The sequence below is a fragment of the Triturus cristatus genome, chromosome 3_1, assembly GCF_964204655.1.
Source record: "Triturus cristatus chromosome 3_1, aTriCri1.1, whole genome shotgun sequence".
NCBI lineage: Eukaryota > Metazoa > Chordata > Amphibia > Caudata > Salamandridae > Triturus > Triturus cristatus.
In genome coordinates this window covers 1,108,256,273-1,108,282,203 of record NC_140583.1, presented here as the reverse complement: position 1 = coordinate 1,108,282,203, position 25,931 = coordinate 1,108,256,273, and the positions used below count along the sequence as shown (strand labels likewise).

Sequence of the window (25,931 nt, the reverse complement as noted above, 5' to 3'; positions counted from 1 at the left end):
AATGCTTGGTCTAAGGAAAAAAGGCTTTGTCCGTTAAGCACAGGCGAACTTATTTGTGAAATCCACAATGGATCATTGTTTTGTATCATGGGATTTGGCTCAGACACTCTGTCTAAAAGCCTCTCTTTTTTGACAATTTCATGACCGCGTTTGATTCTGGTGATCGCATGCAATTATGGTTCAGACTTGAAAGTTAGGAGATTCCCACGTGGTTATTGCCAAAAATGTGCTTGTTACACAATGCCAATTGGGCTAGGGTAGGGGGCCTATATTAAAGGGGAATTATTTTATAAATTCTCAATTGAAAACAACCTAAAGAAAGGCTGTTTATTGGGCCCTTCTCTATTGTATACATTTTTGCCTGGTGTTCTTGCCTCTTTGATGTAATCACCTTCTTTTTTCCCAAAAGTTGGAAGCTCGCATTTGGGCACTTTTGTTTTCAGATCTTGCTTTAGCTAATAAAAATCCAGTAGGACTTGTTGCTGTGAAAGCATATTGTGGCACCAACAAACTAAGACTAAACACAGCTAAAACAAGAAATCTCCTTTATATAATACATGCTCATGCTGGTTAACAGGTAACGAAGATGGAGGTAGTGAAATAATATCAGTATTTGGGGATGACTTTTAATTGGAATCTTGCTTGGATTTCTCATTGAGGGAAAAAACAGCCAATATCTTCAACACCTTTACAGTATTAATATGTTTTGATAAAATGTATCAGCAAAATTATACCAGTCATAATATGGTTGTGAATTTCCAAGAGCTGGTTAACCAAAGTGCAGATAGGTGTAAGGGATGGGAAGGGAAAAAAAGCTCTTTCCCTTCCATAGTCACAGTGCTACAAGCTATTTGATTGGAAATGCAGCTGTGTTCATAGGATTTGACTGCTAAAAGTCATGCTCTTAATTTTCTTATAATTGTCAAGGAATACTTTCAGCCACAGCTTTCTAGGATTTGTTTGCAGGATAAACTAGATGGTTCTAGGAGGGGACACATGCTTTCAACTCATAAAATAATCAAATCTTGTCTTCATTTGATACCGTCTGGTTTCTCTAGGTCGATGAAGAAAAACTTCATTAAAAATCAGGTTTTTTTTAAATCCTAAATTTGGAAAGCGCTTAATGGAAAGAAGTCTGATTGTGTTGACTCATGACCATCGGGGTGCTTTTCGTACTGTACATTACACAAGACTATTCAGAGATCACTAGAAAAATGCCATTCCTAGATGAGTGGGTGTGAATATATGGTGGCAAATAGGGGATAGCCAGTTATAAGGGCATTAAAGAAAAATTATTTGATAATGTTTGCATTTTATTAGAATGTGGAAATGTTTTAAATGTACGTTGATCGTTTTTACCTCCACTGTTGTTAAAATACAATTTTTTAACCTGTCCTCCTAGGTGAACGTAAATATTTTGATTGTGCAATCAATTTAATTTGTACAGTGGAAATATTTTTTCTAATAAGTATTTGTTATATATGTATATAAAGATCTTGATCTAGTCAAGGTAGGTTCTGAGAGTGGAGGGGACATTGGTTATGATGTGCATTTTCAGTTGCATAAAGTAACAGGAGATTTTCAGTGGCTTTTGTGTTTACTGAACCACAACAAACCCTTAACAGTGTTTTATTTCAGTGTATTCCTAATTTGTTAACTGTACTACATCTACTTTTCAAGCGGCAAACTGTGTATGCTCATGAGTTGGCCACCCCAGCGCACTGTTAGCAGTTTTCTTTCCACGCCAGTCAGCGCTGATCTGGCGAGCTACCTCCAGCAATGTTTTTACTGACTTTGTCCAACATTTTGTCAAACCTTTTTTTGAAATACTCTCCCAGTGTGGTAGGGTGTTTCTCTCTCCCCCCCCGTCCCCCCCAAACAAATGGTGGGTTTAAGCCCTGAGGTTCTTGTGACGGACAGATGTCTGTGACAGACCCCCATTTGGTTTGCCTTTGGTGTTGGACTGGACCATGACTCCTAAGATTTGTGAGGACTTCCGTGCCATGAATCCCAAGGTCCTTAGGGAGTGCTCTTTGAAGTGCCCAGTCGCCCAATGCCAGTTACCACTGAAATGGTCCAGGTCCCGGTTGCGAGGAAGGCTCTTCATCACACTCTAAATCAGGTAAGTCCCATAAGGACTCAAAAAAATCAAACAAGTCAAAGCGCATTAATTGCATCGGCCCAAATCTTTGGACGAGGCGTGGGAATAACCTCACACTAGCACGTGCTTCTACATTGAGCCTGCATCTTGGTCTGCTCCATGTCTCCCTGAGATTCCCGGAGACGAAGTGACCGCGAACAATTCAGAGAATTTGAGACCATGCACCTAATGTTGGGCAGGCCGACCCCTATGGGGCGCCTTTGGACCCAATGGGATCCGCTGGTGCCCTCACGAGATTTCTACCTGCATGTCAGCCCCTGCCAACAGTCTGGCCCCCTGGATCCAGTTCGGGATCTGGAATGAGACTGATCGCAAGACTACCTTCCCCGTAGCCCGTTCAAGCGACGTCATTCCTGGTGCCACCACTGCCTCACAGAGGTGCCAACCTCATAATTCTACCAGAGTTTGATAGGAGCCAGATTGGCATTGCCCAACTTCGACGCCAGTCAGAACTTGACCTTTCTAGTCAAAGCCAGTGCCTCTTTTGTTTGGCAGGCCTGGAGAGGAGCATGATTGCGGAGGATCCTTGTAATTACACAAACTCCATTGATGAACCTTAAGCTGCCCTCGGTGGCAGTCAGGACTAAGTTTTGACAGAGGTGCTTCAGCCAGGAGTCTCCCCCATGGAATCTCTACTCCCCTTTAACAAAGCCTTCACTGATGCCCTGTACAGGGGCTCTGGTGCACGGGACAATTGCCTGCCACCATCGCCCCCTCCTGGGGACCCAGCTTTCCTCACACAGCCCAGGCTTCACCTCCAAGGTCAACCCTAGTGCGTTCCCTACCACATCACCAGAATAGAAATGCAAGAGGCTGGATACCTAATGGACATGATGTGACACCTTTGTGGGTCTTTAAGGCTGAAACATGTAGACCTGGTTTCATTTGTCACATGCAGTTATTGATTCAAACTGCAGGTGCTCTGTTCTTAATCCCGGCACTAGGAATGAGTTAATAAAGTTCCTGTTGCTTCTTGTAGCTAGTTTTACCATCACTTTCCTCACTCTTCAAATTGTTTATTTGTACTGCGCCCGTTACCCAACTAGTTTAGTGCCTTCTCATCTGCAGGACTTAGAATATCCTGTATAGGACAGGAACAAAAACATCCCTGAGCTCCTTCCTCACAGTGAGGATTCTGTAGCCCTTGGCGGGGCTAGGCATCCCCGTCAAAAGGAGAGTCTCAGATGATGAAGCATACCACTTTGGTGGGTGATGGGATTTCGTCCTATTTAAGGGACTCCCCCAGAAGCACCTAGAGATAATCTCTGCTGTCTTATTTCTTGTATGGTCTTGCACTCATACCCGCGAGGATTTCTTTTGTTTATTCATTAATGGTTGGGGATCTAATCTCGCTGGTCTCTTAAGCTTCCCCAGGACCCACCTCTCTCTTTTGTATTCAGTCAGTCAGTGACTGATTGACTTTTGTATTCATTGTACCTCATGGACATGCCAGGCATCCCTTGTGAACATACCCTTTGATGGCACCCGTCTCTTCAGAGTCAAGGCAGATTCAGCACCAGAGCACTTTAAGTACTGCAGAGCCACTGCCAGGTCCTTGGGTCTCTCCACAGCCCAACACCCACCATATTCTGCCTTTAGCCCTTTCCGTTGGTATGGTGGGGGTCACCAACCTATCCATTCCCGGCCAGCCACCAAAGCCAACGACTCCCCAGTCCTTTTGTGGCGCGGGTTGTGATTACCACAAGCTTGAGGCACACAGCCAGAGATCCACCCAGCCTGCCACTCCACCCCCAGCAGCCACAGCATCACACCACTTTAGTTTGACCTCGTACCATCACAGGCACTCAGTTGGCAGCAGTATCCATCATCACCTGCCCTGCTGGCAGTCCATAACTTTGGAAAAGTTAGTTACTCCATCCCTTTGCTTGAAACCCATGCCACCATCTCCAGACCAGCTGACTTAGGACCACCTCTTCATGCTCAGTCAGGAAGTTAAGGCTCTTTTAGCTAAAGGAGCCATCAAGGGAGTGACTGCATTAGAAGTAGGTTGTGGTTGCTATTTCCTCTACTTTCTGGTTCCCAATGATGGAGCCCTCTGCCGTATTCTAGACCTGTGCCCTCTCAATTTCTTCCTGAAGGAGAAATTTAAGATGCTCACGTTGACTCATGCCCTGTCTGCCCTGGACGTGAACACTGGACTTGCAGAATGCCTATTTACATAATCCTGTGTGCCTGCCCACAGGTGTTACGTAGGCCACTACTATTATCAGTTTGTTGTGCTCACCTTTGGCATTACCAGCACCCCTTGGGTGTTCACCAAGGTGATGGCGGTAGCTGCAGCACCCCTGCGGAGGTCAGGAGTTCCAGTCTTCCCCTACCTCAACAATTGGCTGTTGAAGACGGGCTCACAGAGGCACTCGTCTCCCACTTCCAGACTACGGTGGTCCACCTGCTGCATTTGCTGGTTTTCACTATAAACGTGCCAAAGTCAGACCTTACTCCCTCTCACACACCCGGTTTCATCATTGCTGTTCTTGATCCAGTGCAGTTTAGGTCTATCCTCCGGAAGGACGAGTCCTGGATATTCGGGCTTTGATCCTGATGTTTAGGCTTTTATCCTGGATTTAGGTGAGACGGAATCTGAGGCTGCTGGTCTCATGGTCTCCTGCATCCAGCTGATAACACATGCCGCTGGCTTATACTGGCACTGCAGTGGGACCTGATGTCCCAGTGGGCACAGCATCATGGAAATCTCTCCAACTTGGCCCAGATATCGAAGGGAACTTCAAAAAACCTTCAGTGATGGTGGACAAACAGTGATAGGGTCATTGGCAGACCCCTCTCCCTTCCCTAACCAGAGCTGACTGTAGTGACAAATTAGTCACTTCTGGGCTGGGGCTGCCATTAGGGGGCGGTGGAGATCACAGGGCTCTGGTATCAGTTCCACATCAACTTGCTGGAGTTAAGAGATCCAGCTAGCATTGTAAGCCTTTCTTCCTTCTATCAAGGGAAGGCTAGTTCTGGTATTCAAACAACACAACTGCCATGTGGTATTGCAGCAAACAGGGTGGGGTGGAATTGTGAATTGTGTGTTGAGAGGCCCGGTCTCTCTTGACATGGTTAAAACATCAGGGCATTTCCCTGGTTGTTCAACATCTGGTGGGTCCATTGAACGCCAGAGCAGACAAACTCAGCAGTCTATGCATGGTAGATCCCGAATAGAGTCTCCATCCAGAGGCGGTGCAAGGTCTCTTCAGAGACTGGGAAGAACTTTGCCCAATCTTGGCAGTGGCGAATAAATCTAACCAATGTCAGCACTTATGCACACTGGAGTTTCCAAGGCAGCTCTTGCTCAGATGCTTTTTGTCTCAAGTGGAGTTCGGGCCACCTGTATGCCTTCCTGCTGATGCCCCTCTTGCCCAGAGTTCTAAAGAAGATCAGAAACGACCAGGTCCAAGTCATTCTTGTGGCTTCGGATTGGGCAAGGAGAGTATGGTATCCTGAACTCCCAAGTATGAGCATCAGTCCTCTAGTCAGGCTACCTCTTCGGGAAGATCTCCTGTCACAGCAACAGGGCCGGGTCCTGCCCCTGAAACTGTGCTTGCTCTGCCTTCATGCATGGAAATTGAGTGGCAGCAGTTAACAGTTTTTGACCTCCCTTATGCAGTCTGTGATGTTATTCTGGTAGTAAGGTGTCCCTAAACCAAGACTGTCTATGCCTGGGGGCGCTAGGTGGCGCCGGACCAAGATGGCCGCGCTGATGTGAGGCTCTGGCTGCCTGACCCTCTTATCCATTAATTATCTGCACAAAGACCCCTCGCCCATATTTGCACTGCACGCGAAAGTGAGCCCATCAAGGTACTGAGGACTCGCTGAAAGTTTGAAGCGGATCCTCGGGTTCGCTCCGGAGATATTCCGCTTGGTTGCGGCCCGGGAGAGGGGTGCCTCCCTCCGCTGAAGGTGCCCTGCGGCTGCTGACGCTACTTGAGCGCCGGTGATGCCATGCGGTGCTAGGCCGGAGGCTGAATTAGATACGCCGAGGCACCTCCTGTCGGATCGATCAGGGGAAGAGAGGAGCGGTGATGATTCGCGGCCGGCGTACTGATGCTGGCGGACAACCGGAGAGACAAGTGCTCCTACGTGTTTCCCTGCCCTAAGTGACGAAGCGACTTGAGGCCGGCTGGAGGACCCGGAGCCTGCGACCCCTCGTGTGAGGTACCTGGAGAGCCCCTGCTGCGCGGCCGTGACCGGGGCTGGGAAGGTGTGGGCTCGGTGAGGCTGCGGGGGGCGGATCGCCCCCAGCGCTGGCACGGAGCTGCTGATCCCTGAGAGTACCGTGTGGAGTTAAAGAGAGCCAGCGGCGGGACGGGCGCTCATCTTGCCGCCTCGGAGCGGGGCCGGCGGGGGACGACGCATCGACTGGGCCCCACTTGGACATTTGCGGCGAAACACGTGAGGCAGGCGCGAGGCGCTAGCTGGCCAGCACGCCGAGTCCGACCTGAGAGGTGGCATGCGGCGCTTGAAGGAGGACTGAGGGGCTGTTTGGCGCAGGGGAACCCCAAGAACAACAAGAAAAAGCAAACAAAAGACCATACAAACCAAACGAAGAAGAGTGCAGATAGCGCCGGTGACGGAGCGTTGGTGCGCTTGGGAGGGCGCTTCATTGCTGTGGAGACGGTGGAGGTGCCCTGCTGAACAGGATATTTAAGAGGCTAACACCATGGGGAAAGCGGAAGCACGCCAATCAAGGCTACCTTTTGAGCAGAAAAAAGCGACTACGCGCTCCACTACTGAGGATGCAGGCGAGCCTGTCCTGATGCTGGCGACTCCACCTGAGGCCACCCCTAGTGAGGAATTAAAGACCATGCTAATTGCAATGCAGCAGAGTTTAAACGCCCTCTCAGGGAAAATGGACAACATGAACACCCAGCTTGATTTTTTGGTGTTGAAAGTGGACAAACATGACGAACAGATTAGAGGCGGAAAAGAGAATTTCTGCCACGGAAGACAACACCACTACCATGGCCAAGCAAATGAAACAAATGGACAAGCTGCTTAAGGTGATTGCAGCTAAAAACGAGGACCTTGAAGCGCGTAGTCGAAGAAACAACATTCGCCTGATTGGAATTCCGGAGCCCACAGCCACGGGACGAATGGAGGACTATGTGGAGCGGCTACTCGCCTCCACTCTGGGAGCGGACTCCTTCTCAGCGCATTTGATAGTCGAGAGGGCGCACAGGTCGCTGGGCCCACGGCCTCCAGCGGGAGCACCACCGAGACCCATAGTGGCAAGACTGCTTAATTACCGGGACCACGATGTAGCTTTGCGGAGAGCGCGGGACCTTCCGGAGCTGCAATACGAAGGGAATCTATTCTCCATTTACCCGGATTTTACTCTGGCTGTCCAGGAAGCGAGACGGAAATATGTCCAGGTGAAGCAGAAATTACGCAAAGCGAATATCGAATATGCCTTGTTATATCCAGCCAAACTGCGGATACGACATCGAGACCGTACGATCATCTGCACCAACCCACAGCAGGCTGAGGAGTTCCTCAGGACATTACGGCGATCATCCCCAGCACACAAAAACAATGCCGTGCGACCAGGATCCCAAACACCTGTGGAAGACGACTGAACACTATGCACCACAACCCCTGGTGGCTCAGATAAGGAACATTGGTTATGGATTGCCAACTATAGTGGCACTAAGGGAAGCGACATCCCGGAAACACTCGGGACTGGGGCGACAACGAGTGGACTGGCTGGTGGAGGCTGCATACACTGAGCCATATGCAGTAGCCACCTGAAAAGAAAGATGTCCTGAGTCTGCACTGTCACCGACAGATGAGTACCTGGCCCCGGGTTTGGGGAGTTTTGTTGAATCATTGATTAGGGGGGTCCCCTGCGCTGAGAAGTTCACGATGTTCCAATTTAAACAGTTCTGACCTGATTGTTCGACTGGATTGGGCTTGAAGGGGTCTTCCAAATAGGGTCGGGCACCCTCCACTCTGACCCTCCACCATCCCAGCTCCACTGGGGAGGGATCATGGAGTTCTGCGGTACGGTGGGACACGAGGGTTTAAGAGGCACACTAGCGCCCCACTAAGGGAGGTACCCTATACCTACAGATTGAAGGCTTGAAAGGGCTTTGAGTCTAGAGTGCTCTTTTCTTGTTTTGTTTTATTGCTTTGTCATTTGTTTGTTATTGTTGGGAGGAGAGGGGGAGGGTATTGGGATACCGGTGCATTTGGGGTGCTGATGTGGGTGGGAAGGGCGGGAGGGGGAACTACGGGAGAGCCTCACGGAAGAAAGAGAGCTGGACAATGTATGATTAGACTCCGACAAACTTTTGGGACTTTGCAGATCTACATGAAGGCAGCTGAAGCTACATTACACTGCACACCGCAGGGGGTTACTGCACCATGCTCCACGCTTACACGAACGTTCACCCCTGACACTGCCTTACGAACATTGGAGGGAACCGACAGGACATGGTGAAACTTTTGTAATGGAATGTGAGGGGGCTACGAGATCCCAGGAAGAAGAGGCAAATCCTCTCTTACCTTGACAGACATGACATTAGCATAGCGGCACTACAGGAGACACACACTGACCCTAGATGTCCCCCTACTTTTGGCAGCAAATGGGCATCCGATAGGATATTTTCTGCTTACGCCACAAATGCGCGCGGCACGGCCATTCTGGTCAAGAGAGGGTCCCCCTTTAGATGTGGAGGGGTGCGGAGTGACGGACAGGGTAGATTTTGCATGATGTGGGGCACCCTCTGTGCACATTCGATGGTTATTATTAGCTACTATGGTCCCAACATTGATAGCCCTGACACCTTAAATGCACTATGGGGACAGATACTGGCAGTAGGAGCCACTCATATACTATGGGAGGGAGACTTTAATACGGTCTGCGACCCTACAAAAGATCGGTCTTCGCACTTGCCCCATCATTATATGCGCAGCCAGGGAACATTTAAAGGGGTTGCTGGAGGACGGCGGGATAGTTGATTTGTGGAGATACAGACATTCAGAGAGACGGGAAGGGACCTTTCACTCGACAATACATGCGTCCTGGTCGAGGCTGGACTACTGGCTGGGGTCCAGGGGGATGTGTCCTTGGGTACGAGCTGTTGACCACCTAGCTCGTACACTGTCCGACCATGCTCCGGTGTGCCTCACTCTGGGCATCCCCAACTTGAACGCCAGTCCCAGGTGCTGGAGGCAGAACTGGGAGAGGCCATAGATGATTTCTTCTAGCGGAATAGGGGATCGGTCGAGCAGGTGGGCACATTGTGGGAGGCGTTCTAAGTGACCGTACGGGGAATCTGCATGGCCAAAAGCTTTGGGGTACTGAGAGACGTCCGCCGACGGCTCTGACGGCTGGAGGGAGAACTTAAAGACCTTGAGGCTGAAATCTGGCAGAATGGTGCCGGGGAGGGAAGGGCAAAGATGAGAGAGCTACTGACTGAATACACGGAAACGGCAGACAGAGAGGCGAAGTTTAGAGGGAAGTATGCCCAGGCACGACGCTACGGAGAGAGAGGTAGACCTGGGAAAGCCTTGGCGCGGGACATCAGACTGCCCCGATATGCTAATTACATACTGGAGGTGGAGGACGGAGAGGGTAATTGCCAGAAGGATAGTGACCGGATACTACAGACCTTTACTGACTTTTATGCGAAGCTTTACAGCTCAAAACAGACCAACGCTGCGGATTTCCCACGCTTTTTTGGAGACATCACGCTGGGGTTCCTGGAAGACAATCCGAGAGAGTTCTTGTGTGCACCATTTTCAAGTGATGAATTGAGGGAGGCGGTCTTTCAATTGCGGTCCGGGAAGGCGCCGGGGCCGGATGGTCTTCCGAGCGACTTCTACAAATTATTTCTGGATCAGCTCGCCCCCATTCTACAGGAGGTATACGCAGAGGCACTGGAGACGCAGGCACTGCCACCCACGATGAGAGAGGCCCTTATTATGTCCATTCTGAAGCCAGGGATGCCGGCTAATAAGTGTTACTCATACCGGCCCTTGTCCCTCATCAATGTGGATAGTAAAATTCTCACAAAGATGATAGCTAACCGATTGAACCTCCTGATGGATAAGTTGATTTTACCAGATCAGGCGGGCTTTATTCCTGGGAGATCCACGTCCCATAATCTACGCACCCTCTTTTCGATCATCCAACAGGTGGCCCCGCAATTGCCGCTGGCGGCTATTTTTTTAGATGCCACAAAGGCATTCGACTCGGTAGAATGGGAATACCTACACGCAGTACTTCGCTACATGGGGTTCCTGGTAGGATTTTCGGCCTGGATCAAATTGATCTATACTGCTCCGGTGGCCCGTGTGCAAATCAATGGCCACACGTCTAAGGCAATACCACTGTATCGGGGCACTAGGCAGGGGTGCCCACTATCGCCACTATTGTTTGCTCTGGCAATGGAGCCACTGGCGGCGAAGGTGCGCCAATACCATCAGGAGAAAGCTCTGAGATGCCTCTTGCGTCCCATCCTGATTTCGCTATACGCGGACGACGTCACCCTATATGTGAAGGACCCGATGCACAACCTCAACCCGCTCTTGCGAGAATTCGTGCGATTTGGGGGGCTTTCTGGTATACAGATTAACTGGTCGAAATCTCAAATTTTTCCTCTTACTCCGGCTGTCACCCCATTTGTGGTTGACTTCCCATTGGAGTGGTGCGATTCTACCGTTCGGTACTTGGTTGTGAATGTCACCATTGATCGGGAGGAGCTGATCCGCGACAATTATGGGCGCGCTATAGACACGCTACGCGACACAATAACGAGGTGGATAGCTATGCCATTGTCCATTGCTGACAGGATTTCTCTGGTTAAGATGATTGTGCTACCTAAGTTTCTTTATTACTTTCTGAACATCCCCTACTACCCGGGCCGTCCTTTCTTCTCTACCTTGCGGACAGAACTTCTGCGCCTTGTTTGGGGCGGCAAGCAGCCACGGATTAAGTGGGAGACGCTAGCCAGTCCATATGCGGTTGGAGGGCTCGAGTTGCCTCACTTTGAATTATATTACATGTGTGCGCAGGCGCACTACTGGTTTAATGGCCCGAAATATACAGCTCACGTGGCCACGGAGCACTGGTTGGTTGACCCCGTTCCGTTAGAGGGGGCACTCTTGTAACAGACATCACAGCGAGAACGGGACCCCACAACTGTAGATTGCACTGTGCGTGCATGGAGATGGATTGCACACAAAATGCAAGCCCCAATGATTTACTCCCCCCAAATGCCGCTGACGTTTCATCCCCAACTGACCCTCCTGCAGGAGGGTATTTTCAAAAAATTCAAGCGACAGCGGAGAACTCATACGTGGGGAGATGTGTGTATATATATATATATATATATATATATATATATATATATATATATATATATATATATATATATATATATATATATATATATATATATATATACGGGAAATTTGCTACCCTCCAGCAGTTGTGTTCAGAACCTCCCCCAAATGTTATGAAAACATTTCTTTATGTCCGTCTGCGAGAGGGGATACGGGCCTGTACCCCGGAATATCCGCAGGAACCGCCGGTGCTCCCCCAGGTGCATGCACTACTGGGTGCGAAAACCGAGTCTCACTTGGTGTCCATCCTTTACAGGTCTATATACCTAGAAATTAGCACATCGCAGAATGCTGCCCGAGCTAAATGGTCTCACGAACTGGGTCAGGAAAGCACGGACCGGGAGTGGCTATATTGCTGCATGCAAACAGAGAAAGTGTCTGCTAGCAGCAGGTTGCGTATCACGCACTTCAAATACTCGCAAAGATACTATTACACACCCGCTCGACTGTACAGGTTTGGGCTGCGAGAGGACGCCAGATGCGACAGATGTCGGCCAGATGGTGCTGATATGCTGCATCTGGCCTGGAGCTGCCCAGCCCTTCAGGAATATTGGGAACTGATGTTTGAGGCAGTTGGGAAAATGTTGGATACCTCGCTACCACCGTCTCCGCTGATGGGCATACTGGGATATACGGAAAGGCTCCCTGTGCTACATAGGAAATTTGCCTCTGTTTGTTTCCTCCTTGCTAAGTGGAGGGTGGCCTGTAGGTGGGGCAGAGGGAGGGCACCTTAGTTCAAGGACTGGCTAGAAACGATGATATTTTGGCAGGATCAGCTTGCCTTATACTCTGACCTCCTTCCGCCAGCTTCCCGACCCCGGGACATTTGGGGCCCTCTGAAGACTTACTTATTGCTGACCCCACTGCTACCTGGCGAGACTGCCCCCTCCTCCCCATCCAGATAGACGACTAACCTTGGGAGTCCCTGGGGTGGCGACCGTTGATAGGGGATGCTGGCGGCCGTTTCTGACACCCCAGGACGACTAGGCTACACAATGCTCCCATAACATCACAGAGACCGGACACCTACGGAAGCAAGCTGGGAACTATGGGTTTCGGTGAAGCTGCACAGCCTACTGAGTGTGCTAGTGTACTCGTGGTGGCTGCATGAGGAGTCTGGCATGATGTTGAGATACCCACTGTAATGCTTACGCCCTTAAGACTGAGTCCTATTGTTCCAGGCGCTCTCTGAATCGATACGATGCTTTAATCTTTGAACCACTCTCACCGTGAGGCTAGTTGGCAAAGTTCTTAGTCAGTTGTTATTTATGGTTTTTAGGGATAATGATCCCTTGTTCTATTAAAATGCAAAACCTACATATACTTTGACGCGGCCGGCCCTTTTGGGTTGTTGGCGAAACGCTGTGTACACCTCTGCTTCTTTCCTATTATTACACGCTGCCGGACAGAAGTGGTTGTAGGCATCATGCCGTGTGCTGACACCATATGCTGAATAAAGGTTTAAAAAAAAAAAAAAAAAGACTGTCTATGCCTGCCGTTGGGACATGTGTGGCTTGGTGTTCTTCAGAAAATGTTGATTTCTCCTTTCTGCACCACTGTCTGAGGTTTTGTTGTTTGTTCTCTCGTTAGCCTGGCAAGCTTTTACTCTGGGCACTGTTAAAGGGTACCTTTCTGCCATATCGTCATTTTTGCGGTTGCCGTATCAGTCCTCCCTGTCCAAGTCACCTTTTATGACTCGTTTCCTAAAAGGAATACAGCATATGCTCCCTCCAAAACCCTTCATCATACCTCAGTGGGATCTGAACCTACTTCTACCATTCCTGATATACATGCCCTTCGAGCTTTTGCACAGTTGTTTGTGTTTGTTGACCAAAAAAAGTCTCTCTGGCGGCCATTACATTGGCCAGGAGGGTTAGTGATCTGCAGGCACTTTCTGTGCACCCTCCTAATGCAACTTTTTACCCGGACAAACTGGTGTTGATAACTCCTGCTGAAAGTGGTAATACCTTTTCACGTAGACCAGACCGTCACCTTGCGTGCCTTCTTTGCTTCGCCTCACCTTTCCGAAGAGGAGAGACTCCACCGCCTGGAGCCAAAAAGAAATTTGTCCTTCTACATTGATAGTAACACAGTTCCTGGTGGACGATGAACTCTTCATTGGCCTCATTGGGGCGAGGAAAGGAAAGGCTGTGCATAAACGGACCATCTCATGATTGATTGTGGTCTCCATCCAAAATCTGCTGCCAACTGGCCTAGAAGCAAACCCCTTGGGGCCGCTGCTCTTTCGACCAGATCGAAGGCTGCGGCTACTGTTAGCTCGCAGAGTCCATGTCCTGGACATCTGTCAGGCTGCAGCAATGTGGACATTTCTGCAAACGTTCATCATGCACTACTTCCTAGACAGTAAGGTCTATAGTGATGGGCACTTAGCCATTTCAGTCCCCCGGGACTTCCTGATCTAAATCTGTTCGTAGACCCACCTTTGGTGAGGTAATGGTTTAGCATCTATTCTAAGGTAAGTAATCTGTGGCTAAAGTTCTCTATCAGATAAACAGGTTACTTAGCTTTGGTAACACCTTATCTGGTAGAAACTGTCTAGCCGCCCCTCCCATCCTCCATCCTGCGAACTGATATCTCCACATAGTGTAACCCTTATGAGGTTCTTACTGTCTGCACACTGATACTGCAGCAACCTTCATGGCTCTGTGCTTCTCGCGTGGAAAGGTCACAAAAAGTAAGTGATGTCAGTGCTCTGATGTGGTGCGGCACCACACACATCACTTCCGGCACGGATGCCTCTGATGCAGAGCCAAACGTTGCCACCTACTGGCGCACAGAGGTACTGCTCACAGTTCCTGTATCCAGGCTGATGCCTGGGGAATGAATATTCTAAGATAAGGAATCTGCAGCTAGATAGTTTCTAACACATAAGGCATTACCAAAGGTAAGTAACTTGTTCTTGGGGTTCACAAAACCCATGACATAAGTTTTATTTTTTATTTTTTTTATTTTTGTTAATCTTTTTTTCCTGTGCCTTCAGTAAAGTATTGTACTCAGCGGGGGGATCTGTTATATTGTAGTTTTTGCGTTGATTATCTAACTTTAAGATTTCAGTGAGTTTTCAGTTTTGTTTGCTGAAATATAACTTGTAACTTTTTTTGTCAGTGATACATATTTCTAATATAATTCTAATTATTTGTTGGCCCTGTCACCCCACCCCCAAAACAATGGAAACCTAATAAAATACCTGTTTTCTTTGACTTGCAGTGAACACTGTATTTCTTGGTTTCTTTCTAGGAGTATCTCTTTGGGTGGGGTTGCTCAAAACAGCCCACATACAACCAGAAGGCTAGAGATTCCGGAATCACGAGATCTACCAAAACCACTCTCCACCTCTAGTGCTATCTTTCCGTAAGTTCTTAGCCAGAAAACAATGTGATAAAAAGAATGCAGAGATTGACTTACTTCTGAGCTGTATTTAGAATTGGATAACCAACACAAAGGCCATGATTGAGAGTTTGTTGGAATTCAGGTGCTTTTTATCGTACCATATAAATACCGATACCCTGGGGTACATTATTTATTTGATGCGATAAATATCTAGTACATCTTTCTGGGGAATAGCATACAGATGTTGGTGCTTTTACACCAAAATCCACATTGTATGGTAAATACTGTACACTTTTACCCTAATTTCTGGCATGTTTAACACCTGCCGAATTTTCATAAAAGGTGAGATATTTACTACGTAATTATCAGATGCTTATATACCTACCACCTGTCCCTCTAAATCTGTAGTGGGAGGATGTTCCTTCTCCTAGCGTTGGAACTTATACATTTTCTTTTTGTTTCCCAAGGGCTCTAATTCATGCTTCAGCCCATTTTTCTTCCAGTTTGCTAATAATGCGTGGTCAGCAACCTTCCAGTTGGTTGCAGTCTGTTTGGGAAACAATACCACATTGATATAACTTTATTTTCCTCATCTCTTGAATCTCCACAGGCACCCCACAGGATCCAGAAACTCTTAAAATAGTGCCAACATGCCAACAGATGTTGCCATCTGCCTCTGTCATAACCCTCTCGACATTGACACAGGGCTGCATACAGGTGCCACCCCTGCGCCCAGACGTCAGTTCCTCTTTTTCCATGTCCTTTGACATAGAGTTGGAGCTTTGTTCCTACTGATTTCAGTGCTTTACTAAAGCCATTTTGTTTCAACAAATTATTTTGGCAATGTGCAGGGTTGTCCGTCTCAAAGATGACTGGTTTCAGAACTTTATTGTGAACACTCTAAGCAAATTTCAATCATGAGCCTGCACAATGTCCGCTATGTTGCTTCTGAGCCAAACATGACACCAAGTGACAAATGATCTCTGATGCACCTGAAGGCCATCAGGGAGTAGGAATCCAAGTGCATACCACAGTCCAGATCACAAGGTTAGTTCCTCTCCAAATCTCATTCGTCAGGAAAGTGAAAGGGAAAATCAAAGGACAAGTCTAGAAGAAACCCAGAACGTGTAGGCATGACTGCTAGATGTTCAGGCAATCTAGAGAGAGGTCACAAATTCAGCATTCAAAAAAACCAGACTCCAGCTTTGTCTTCCTCCTTTCTTCCAATGCCCAAACTGGTGCGGATGTACCACAAATTTTCTAGGCCACATTGACCTGACAAAATGGATGCCATGCAACAGATTTGAAAATTCATACCTGTTCATCTGGTTGCACCTTCTGGTCCCACATACCAGTTGTGGCCCGCAGAAAAACTTCCACAGGAAGGCCCTTACCCGGTGCTGGCTAACCCTTAGAAAAACTCTGCCTGCTGTGCCTCTGGCACGAGGGCAGGTGTTTATACCTCTACCACATGCTTCCCCAGTTACTCTTCACTTAGATCTGGCTCCAACAGCTCTGATTTCAGCTCCAGATTCAAATCCATCTTTGACTTGAGGTCACCCTATGTCACTTTATATCATAATCAAAGTACAACAATTGGGAGAGGACCACTACCCTCCAGCGTCGACGTTTTTGCAGCATAACTTCATAAGGACAGAGGCTAGATTTGGATCAAACTTTGATTATATACATTGCTGTCTGCCAGTGAAGCATGTTGATGTTGAAAGCCCATCCAGAAGCCAGTGAAGACTTTTTGCGCCAACTAGAAAGAAGCGCTGCCAAAGGGCAAGGACAGTCTCAGCAGCATCAGTCTTCTGCCTCTTCTTCTCCAGGAAGCACTAGGACTGTTAGTTCATTCGTGTGCGGACATCTGAATCCGGTAGGGTGTTGGATACAACATTGCTTCAATCACTTAGACCAGAGGCTTCTCTAGATTGTCCATGTTGGTTATATCCCTCTTTTTGAAAAACCCTCCATGCATTCCCCCATTGACTCTGATGAAACAGCAGGTAACATCTGCAAAGAAGTGTTGGTGTTGCTTGCCAAGAAAGCAATTGAGGCTGTGCTAGTCGTGGTGTGGAATTGATTGTTACTCACAGAACCTCCTGATTCTCTAGAACAACAGGCGCTTAAAACGTAATCTAAGCCTCCAGTCACTAAACTTATTCCTCAAGAAGTCACTAAACTTATTCCTCAAGAAGGAAAAGTTCAAGATGATGACCTCTCACTGTTCTGCTGACCTTGGACCACAAGAATTGGATGGTGTCCCTAGACCTGCAGGACCCTTATTTTCGTGTGCCAGTCCTGGAGTCCCTCAGGAAGTATCTTCATTGTGTAGTACAACCAGATCACTGCTAGATTACCATCCTACTTTTCTGCTTTACATCGGCCACTGTGGTCTTTATGAATACCATGGTGGTGGTCACAGGCCCTCTTCCCAGGTCCCTTACATCCAAGAGTGACTGTTGAAGGTAGCGCTCCTAAGCCAGTCTCGGACTTCCTGCAGCTAACGGTCTTTGCTGTCCACCCTGGTGCTTTCCATTAGTGAGTCGAAGTCTCATCTTCAGCCCCCTCAGAGTCTGCCTTTTAGTGGGGTTATGTGGGTGGAAGTCTTCTTGAAGGCATTAGCTACCAATATAGATCCTAGAGCCTACTCAAAAGACAGGATTTCAACTCTTTAGTGCCTACTATCTGCGTTGCTAACCACTGCAGCTGTGCTGCCAGAAAACAGCATTCAGCGTCTGGGGTCCCAGCTTCCTTTATTGGTAACATTCATTTTAAGATGGCTACTCTTCTACTTCTGCCCCTCCAAGTCAGACCAGTCATTAAGGGGATTCATTCTTTAAATTGCCTGGGTAGCGTCACTGGAATAATAGTTCTTCCATGACTATTATATTATTTCACTAACATCTTTATTAGGACAGTGCGTCCTATTACTGAAAGTGAAATATGCCACCAGACTTTTGAGCTGCCAGTGTCACCAATACTATTTCATTAGGATTGACAAGAACTTTATTTGCTTTCATTCTATATATCCTAATGCCACAATATTAAACAAATAATTTGTTCCAGTTCACATTGAAGGACGCTATCTTACCAAAGTATTTACCAGTAGACGTAGCACAAATCAGCTTCCCTCTTTGGGTCATCCAGATACAGTAATATATCATTATCATATAGAAAAAGATTGCTTAATGCAATAGACGGGGCTGTCTTTGTAGTGTGGGCTGTACAAATACACCAAGCCAGTGGGTCCGTCACTAAGGAAAATAATGGAGGATTGGGACTATCTTGAAGTGTACACATAAGAAATTGGATTATTTGGGGTGGGTGACTACCCACCTCAATGAATAATCACAACTTTTTTCGGAGTGAACCCTCAAAGTCACTAAATAAACCTGATTTCAGCCACCCGGTGGACATGGCACCGAACTGACTGACTTAACTTATGGCAATGTGTAAAGTGTTTATTTAGTCTAAAACAGTAAAATCCCAAACCGAATTAGACAAACAGAGTAAAGTTGCTTCTCGTCAGCTGAGCAGTTGTAGGAAGGGCCTCTTGTAGCTTGCTGTATTACTGTAGTGTGAACAGGTCAGCCTTGGAGTCCACTTCTTTGTCCTGGTTACAAGAGGGAGAAGGTCCAGTTCTTCAGGGGTCCTCACAGGTCCCAGGCAGTAGGTCCAGACCTCTTTTGTTGTTCCTCAGGCCAGCAGTGTTTTGAAGTGGGTGCCTATAGATGCCACATACATGCCTGGCACTAGGTGGAGTGTGGGAATGACTCCTGGGCATACTGCAACCAATACCTAGGGCCATCCCATTTTAAAGATGGCAAAAGTTTCCAGCCTCCCTAAACTTTGATGGGGGGGGGGTTGTTGTGTGTGCTGTGGTAATCCTAGTGTCCATCCACAACTAATACTAAAATCCAGTTTGAAGCAGCCATTGCACCCACACTATACATATACAGATCTCTGGTAGAACAAACGCAGGATTTTCCAGCAACCACTCTGTGATTACACAAGAATAGTCGTGAGATCCTATTTTCTACTTTTCAAATGTGCCCCCAGTGTTCTACATAAACCCAGGAGACCTGTAGCAGGATTTGACTCTCCAGCAGGATTGAACTCTGCAGTTTCAAATAGGATACCCGCAGCCCAACCCTGCATATTCTGTTAGGTTCAGAGGAGTCATCTGCCCATTCATTTCAGCCTATTGTTTGCTCCTGGCATGCATTTCGCATCTTTTTCACATGTAGTCAAATGCTTATTACTGGTGTCAGAAGTTGGAGAGCAAATGCAAATAAGCCTCTGGGAACTTAAGACAGGGACAAGGTGACTTTCTAAAAGTTACTTTTCCTCACTATTTATTAAAACTCCAACTTTGCTATTGAACTGCACACATCAAAAACAGCAGCAGCAGTACCATCAACAAGCAGCTGGGGAAAGCTATTATAGGGGAGGATTCAAATCACAAGGAAAAAGTAGAGGAAGACCTGTAAGGGGAACCTCTACCTCTAAGTTGTGACTTGATTTCCATTTCCACGATCATACAACACCTGTCAGGGGAAAGCTACTACAGTTCCACCGTTTGTGGCCAGAAGTAACATAAGACCGGTGGATTCTTGATATTATCCGCAAGGGGTATTGCCTAGAACTAAAACGTCACCCACCGAACATTACTCCTCACAAACAAATCCCAAACCCTCAGCATGTACACCTTGTCGAAGAAGCAAAAGCTCTGCTGCTAAAGGGGCCATAGAGCATCAAACCGACTTCAAGACAAAGGGGTATACTCCCTATTTCTTTTAATACCCAAACAAGATGGAGCATTAATACCAATACTGGATCTAAGATCCCTCAAACTACACATCTTATAAAAACACTTCCACATAGTGACACTACAAGATGTGATACCACAACTACTAAAAGTGGACTTCATGACCGCACTGCATCTGAAGAGCGCTTATTTTCATATACCAATTCACACTGCACATCGCCTGTATCTCTGATTTGTGGTCAGTAGTCGTCATTACCAGTTCAAAGTATTACCATTCGGGTTATGAACACCAAGGGTTTTCACAAAGTGTCCAACTGTGGTAAGAGCTGATTTAAGAAGACACAACATACATGTATTTCCATACCTAGACGATTGGCTGATCTAGAGTTCAAACAAACACAGGTGCCTGCAAAACGCACTGGCAACCATCAATCTGCTACACAAACTGGGGTTTAAAATAAATACAACAAAGTCCCATTTACAACCGCTTAGATTCAGCCATATTTGGGAGTGATACTCAATTTGATATCAGCCAAAGCTTACCCCATTGCTCAGAGGGTTCTCACTCTCCAGAAAGAAATGTGCCGTCTTGACATGTTGGCCTCTTGTACAGCAATAGTTCCACATGCCAGACTACACATGTGCCTATTACAAGCGTGTCTAGCATCTCAGTGGCCACTAGCGGAGGGTAGTGTGGAGGATCTAGTGTTGGTTTAACCCAGGGTCCATCAATCTTTAAAGTGGTGGATCGCATACAACACCCTGAAAGGCAGATCTTTCCTGGACCCTATTCCACAAGCGACTATAACAACGGATGCATCACTCATGGGTTGGATCATACATGGAGGACATCACAGTACAGGGGCAGTGTACTGTTCACCAACAAACATTCCACTTCAAATCCTAGAGCTCATAGCCATACAGATGGCTTTCAAAGGTTTCCTCCCCACTATAGCAGGGAAGAATGTCCTTCACTACAGCTGTCTTAAAGAGCACAGGCCACCTGGCATTGGGCTAGCCCTCACCACATTTACCTCCTATCGGAATATCTTCCAGGGGTGGACTATTCAGTAGCAGCCCTACTAAGCAGGACGCAGCAACACGTCCACAAATGGGAACTCCTACAACAATTCCTACACAAGTACTTCCAGCATTGGGAAACACCAGAAATAGACTTATTTACCAGAAAAGAAAATGCTAAATGCCTAAACTTTTCCTCCAGGCACCATCTACAGTCCAAGGGCAATGGTCTGTGGATGAATTGGTCAAGGATATTTGCATACGCTTGTCCACCCTCCCATTCTTTCCATATCTGGTCAGGAAAATCATATAAACATCACTTAAGATGATACGTATTGCTCCAACCTGGGCACAACCACACCGATTCACACCATTATTGGAGCTGTCCCTATAGTACATCACAAGAAGCTACCCAACATACCAGATCTTCTCAGTCACAGCAGGGGCAGGGTCAGGCACCCAGACCCTAGACAACTGAACCTAGCAGTCTGACTCCTGAAGGCATAGAGTTAGCATATTTACAATTGCCTCTAGAATGCATGGACATTCTTAGAGAGGCAAGGCGGCCAACACCAAGAGCTTGTTATGCAGCCACATAGAAACATTTTGAACATTATTGTATTGCTCAGAACATAAAACCTTATATGTATTATTACAGTGTGATATACATGTTCAACATCAACTACTATCCTTCAACACTACATCCTCACTCGCCAATATGGAAGGGGAAAAAAAATGGACAATATAACAAAGGGGCCGTTGGACATGTGTTTTCTCTTGAGGAGGTGGAGACTCCACGTCACACCAGCATTAAAAAGACTGTCTTGAGAAAAACAATGTGTAAGGTCGCTATGAATAGATGCTTACAGCGTAAGTAACATACTCCTTATATGAGCTTCAATTCAGTTGTGAATAGTAGTTGGTAAATATCTTACTAATATCCTTTTGCACTTTTTTAATTTCATCTTCCTGCCCCTTCAGTGACATCTTTCGTTGTAGTTTAGTGTCCTGCTTGATCAAAAGGGCAAAAGTGCAGCCTAATTTGTCACCCTCCACATGTGTCTGGCTGTGTATTTGTGAAAGTCTAGGCAACAGAGTCTATCTGTTAGCAACAGTTGTCGCCACCTGTACTGCACCTTACCTTTGATGGACAGGCATTGCACAGTTTCTTAATTTAAACCATCCTTGGTGTAATATAATTGATGCTTGCTTTGCATTGGGAATATCAGATTTTACAGCACACATATATATTTTTTGTGCGGTGAACCCCCCCCCCCCTATTAAAAACTATTATATATACTTACCTGTGGGGTAAAGGCAATGGGGGATAGAGAGTGCTGGGTTAAAGAAACAAAGCGTACCGGATGAAAGAGCCGTAAGGGTGTTCTAAACATTTCCATTCACAACCTGGCGTTTTTGCAAATAAGTGTTATATCACTAACCATAATGATAGGCTGTATTCTAGTGCAGACCCTAAAAGATTCAAAAAATACATTATTTACATTAGTTTTCCTTGGGAACTTGTAAGTACATATTATGTTGATAAATCACAATTTCCAATACAGAGCCCGCCCATAGGCGCAAGAGCATTTCTACTTTTTTATTTCAGGACTATGTGAAATTAAGAAATAGTAAAAACTAATTCTTTTCAGTACAGCCTCCAACAAACCCTTATCAAGAAATTTCCTCCCAAAATCAAGGTATAAGACAGAAGCTTTGAGCTTCTTGTAGTTATTTACTCTCAAAAACGATACTTTGTTGCTAACAATATAAAAAAGTGTCTCTGGATGTCATTATCAAAAGGTAGCATCTTTTTAATTGTGACTTTACAGGAGATAACCTTTCACGTTTTTAAGTAATAACACATTGTGTCCTGTGGGATTGTGTGAATAGTGTGATACAGGTAATTTGATGTAACTGTAACGCATCTTGAAGGTGATTATTTCACATTTTTCTATTGATTTTGTCAAACGACGGAGAAATGTACAAGAGCATCATATTCTGACAGACTTCTAACCACTGCTTTGCCACCTTAAAATATTCCCAGGCGTCAGACTAGATCTGGAAAATCTTGCAGTATTTCTGCATGTTGGTAGGTGGTGTCTGGTGGGTCCACGTTGATGTCATCCATGTCGTGACGTGCGTAGTCTATATTGGTGCCAACCCATGCCCCAACATATGTTCCTTTTCTCTCTGCGCCAACAGCGTGGATCCAGAGAGTTACCTCAGTAATTTTTTTACTAACATTTGCGACTTTTTGTCAACTCCTGTTTTTTGAGGTTGGCTCCCAATGTGCTAGGGTCATGTTTCAAAACAAACCCATGTGGTGTAAACCATGTGAGGAATGTCACAGACAGATGTCTGTTTTTGACTCGCACTTGGCTTGTCTGTGGTGCCTGGGGTCAGGCCATAACCCCAAGGCTTGCGTCAGTTGTAAGTCCATGATTCCGAAGGCGCTTCGCAAGCAAGGGACAAGCTCCTAGTGGCATGGAAAAAGGCCCAAGCCAATCCCGGTCCGAAGTGAGATCTCCGGCATGCTCGTGGTGCTGATCCAATGGAAGATCATCATCCCGTTCCAAGTTGTCATCGGAAAAGTCCATAAAGTTGTTGAGGCATTCTTTGATTTCTAGCAAGTGCTGTGCTTCTAGGGCTGCTCCCACAGTCCACCCACGAAGCCAGTGACATGGTACGCTCCATGATCCCCAGAGTTCTCTGGTGCTGAAGTGACTCCTGCCCAACTCAAGGAGCTCTACAATGTCATCCACTCCATCTTTGGGCCAACAGCTCCTTCTGGCATGCCGTTGGGCCCCACGGAGATGGGCCCTGCCTAATTACTGTTGGTGGGTTCACCCACGACGCCAATCGGATTCTCTGGATCCACACTCTGATCCGGATTGATGTAATTCCTGGTCCCAGCCTGACCGATGCCGCCCTCTGTGCCACTGACACTGCTTGAAGAGGAATCTATTCTTCTCTCTGACTCTGAGACAGCACCACCTAAATGCAGCTTGACACCTGTGCCTTCCAGTTGACGTCAACCCACCCTAAACTTGCTGGCCCTGGATAGACCCTCTTTTCATGAAATAGGGAGTGATGAAAAAGGTAACTCCTGCCAGAGGATGCTTCCTGCCAGGAAGAAAACTGGTACGAGGAGCTGCGTGACGCCAGTAGCCTGAACACCTCTCTGGACTCTGACCTGCTTTTTGATTCTGGCCCTGCCACAGAAGAAGGCACATCTTTTGTGGTAGTGCTGACAGGGCAGCCAGCAGGGCAACAGCGGTCCTTGACCTAAAACTACCCTCCATTGGGATCAAGATGAACATCGTGACAGGCAGTAAGCTCCGCAGCACTCCTGTTGTCCTTAAATAAGGCTCTCACAGTTTTACTTCTGAAGGTCTGGGCCAAACCCTGCACGGGCTCCCGTACACAAAATGATTGTGTGACAGCATCGCACCTGTAGACCCAGGCTTCCTCTCTCAGCATCCCTCTCCCAGGATCCTGGTGGTGCAGGCCTCGACAGCCAAGGTCAGCCTAAGCGCGTTCCCTACTATTCCTCCAGATTGGGAATCCAAGAAGTTGGATACTTTTTGGGAAGCAAATCTTCTCTTCCACAGGCTGGCATTATGGTCATTGAACACAGCATGTATCTTGGACTGGTACACCCACGCCTTGTGGGATTTGGTTGAGCATCTGCTGCCCATGCTTCCTGAAGAGGCCAGAGCCATTCTGAACCAGGCACTGATTGATTGCTGGGACTTAGTGAAGTTCAGCATTTGGTGTGGACTGGACACCACTGACTCACAAAGCAGGGCCATGGTCTCTACATTGGCACTCCAAAGCCATGCCATGAGGTCCACTGGGTTTTCAGGGGATGTCCAGTAGTCTCTGATACACATGCCCTTTTACTCCCGCCTATTTGGCGACAAGGCTGACCCTGTGTTAAAGCACTTCAAGGAGAGCTGGGTCACTGTCTGTTCCCTGGGCCTTTCATTGGGTTCTCAGCAACAGTCCTTTTGCCCCTTCCAAGGCCACCGATGGGGATTACATGAGCATCTGCAAGATCAACCTTATCCCCCAGGCCAGCAAGCTTCCTAGTCCTTTCATAGATGTAGATCCCACAGAAGACACGAGACTCACACCCAATGTACCATCTAGTCCGCTGCCCTCCCAGCTACGCAGCCTCCAAACCCCTTTAATCGCCCTTCAAAGAAGAACCCCCATCCCTTTGAACGCAGGATCAGGCACCACCTTCGTCAATGGCAAGCAATAATCTCCGACAAGCTGGTGCTCCAAATCGTGTAGCAATTATGGCCTTCCATTGCTGGAAACCTCACCTACTTTGCCACTTTCTGTAGAATGGAGGAAGGAGGACCATCTCTTAAGTCAGTCAGGTAGTGCAGGCTCTGCTGGCCAAAGGATCCGAGAGGGTACCAGCTTTAGAAGAAGTACATGGTTGTTATTCCTGCTTCTTTCTGGTACTGGAAAAAACAGAGGCCCTACGTTCTGAACTAGATTTCTGCCCTCAAAACGCCTTTCTACAATTAGAGTAATGCAAGATGCTCACCTTGGTTCAGGGTCTGCCTGCCATAGACCTCGGAGACTGGATGGTAGCGCTGGATGTTCAGGATGCTTGTTTCCACATTCCCGTATTGCAGGCCCACAGGTATTAGCTGCTGTTCATGGTAGGCCACAACCATTTTTAGTTGGATGTGCTTCACTTTGGCCTCCCCAGCTCCCATCAGGTTTTCGCAAAAGCAATGGCGGTGGTTGCAGTACACCTGCAGAGGTCAGGGGTACAAGTCGATGACTGACTGTTGAAGGTGGGCTCACCCCAGGTAGTCGTCACCCACCTCCAGACTACGGTAAACCTCTGTATTTGTTGGGATTCACTATAAACATGTAGCAGTCACACCTGACTCTTCTCAGGCGCTCCCTTTCATCTGAGCCATTCTGGACACAGGGCTGTTCCGTACCTACCCTCCAGAGCTGATTGTCAGGACATTTGAGCCGTGATCTGGATGTTTCAATCTGTCCTGGATTTTGGAGAGACTGACTAGGAGTCTGCTGAGTCTGATGGCCGCCTGCTTCCAGCTAGTGAAACACTTTCAATGGCCTATGCAGGCTCTACAGTGGGATCTGAAGTCCCAGTGGGCAGAGCCCCAGGGAAAATCCTCAGACCTGGTCCAGATTTCGGAGGAGACTGCAAAAGATCTGCAGTGGTGGTTGACGGGCCGTGATTGGATTAGTGGCAGACCC

General features: G+C 47.4%; 1 protein-coding gene across 2 annotated transcripts in view; it reads left to right on the top strand.

The window, feature by feature from the left end:
* EPB41L5 (erythrocyte membrane protein band 4.1 like 5) overlaps window positions 1–25,931 on the top strand; it is an 851,839-nt gene that overhangs the window by 688,951 nt on the left and 136,957 nt on the right. For both annotated transcript variants that reach the window (XM_085645978.1, XM_085645979.1), the window contains exon 21: window positions 14,789–14,902. In XM_085645978.1, coding sequence (XP_085502104.1) covers window positions 14,789–14,902 — 114 coding nt within the window. The remainder of the gene's footprint in view (window positions 1–14,788; window positions 14,903–25,931) is intronic.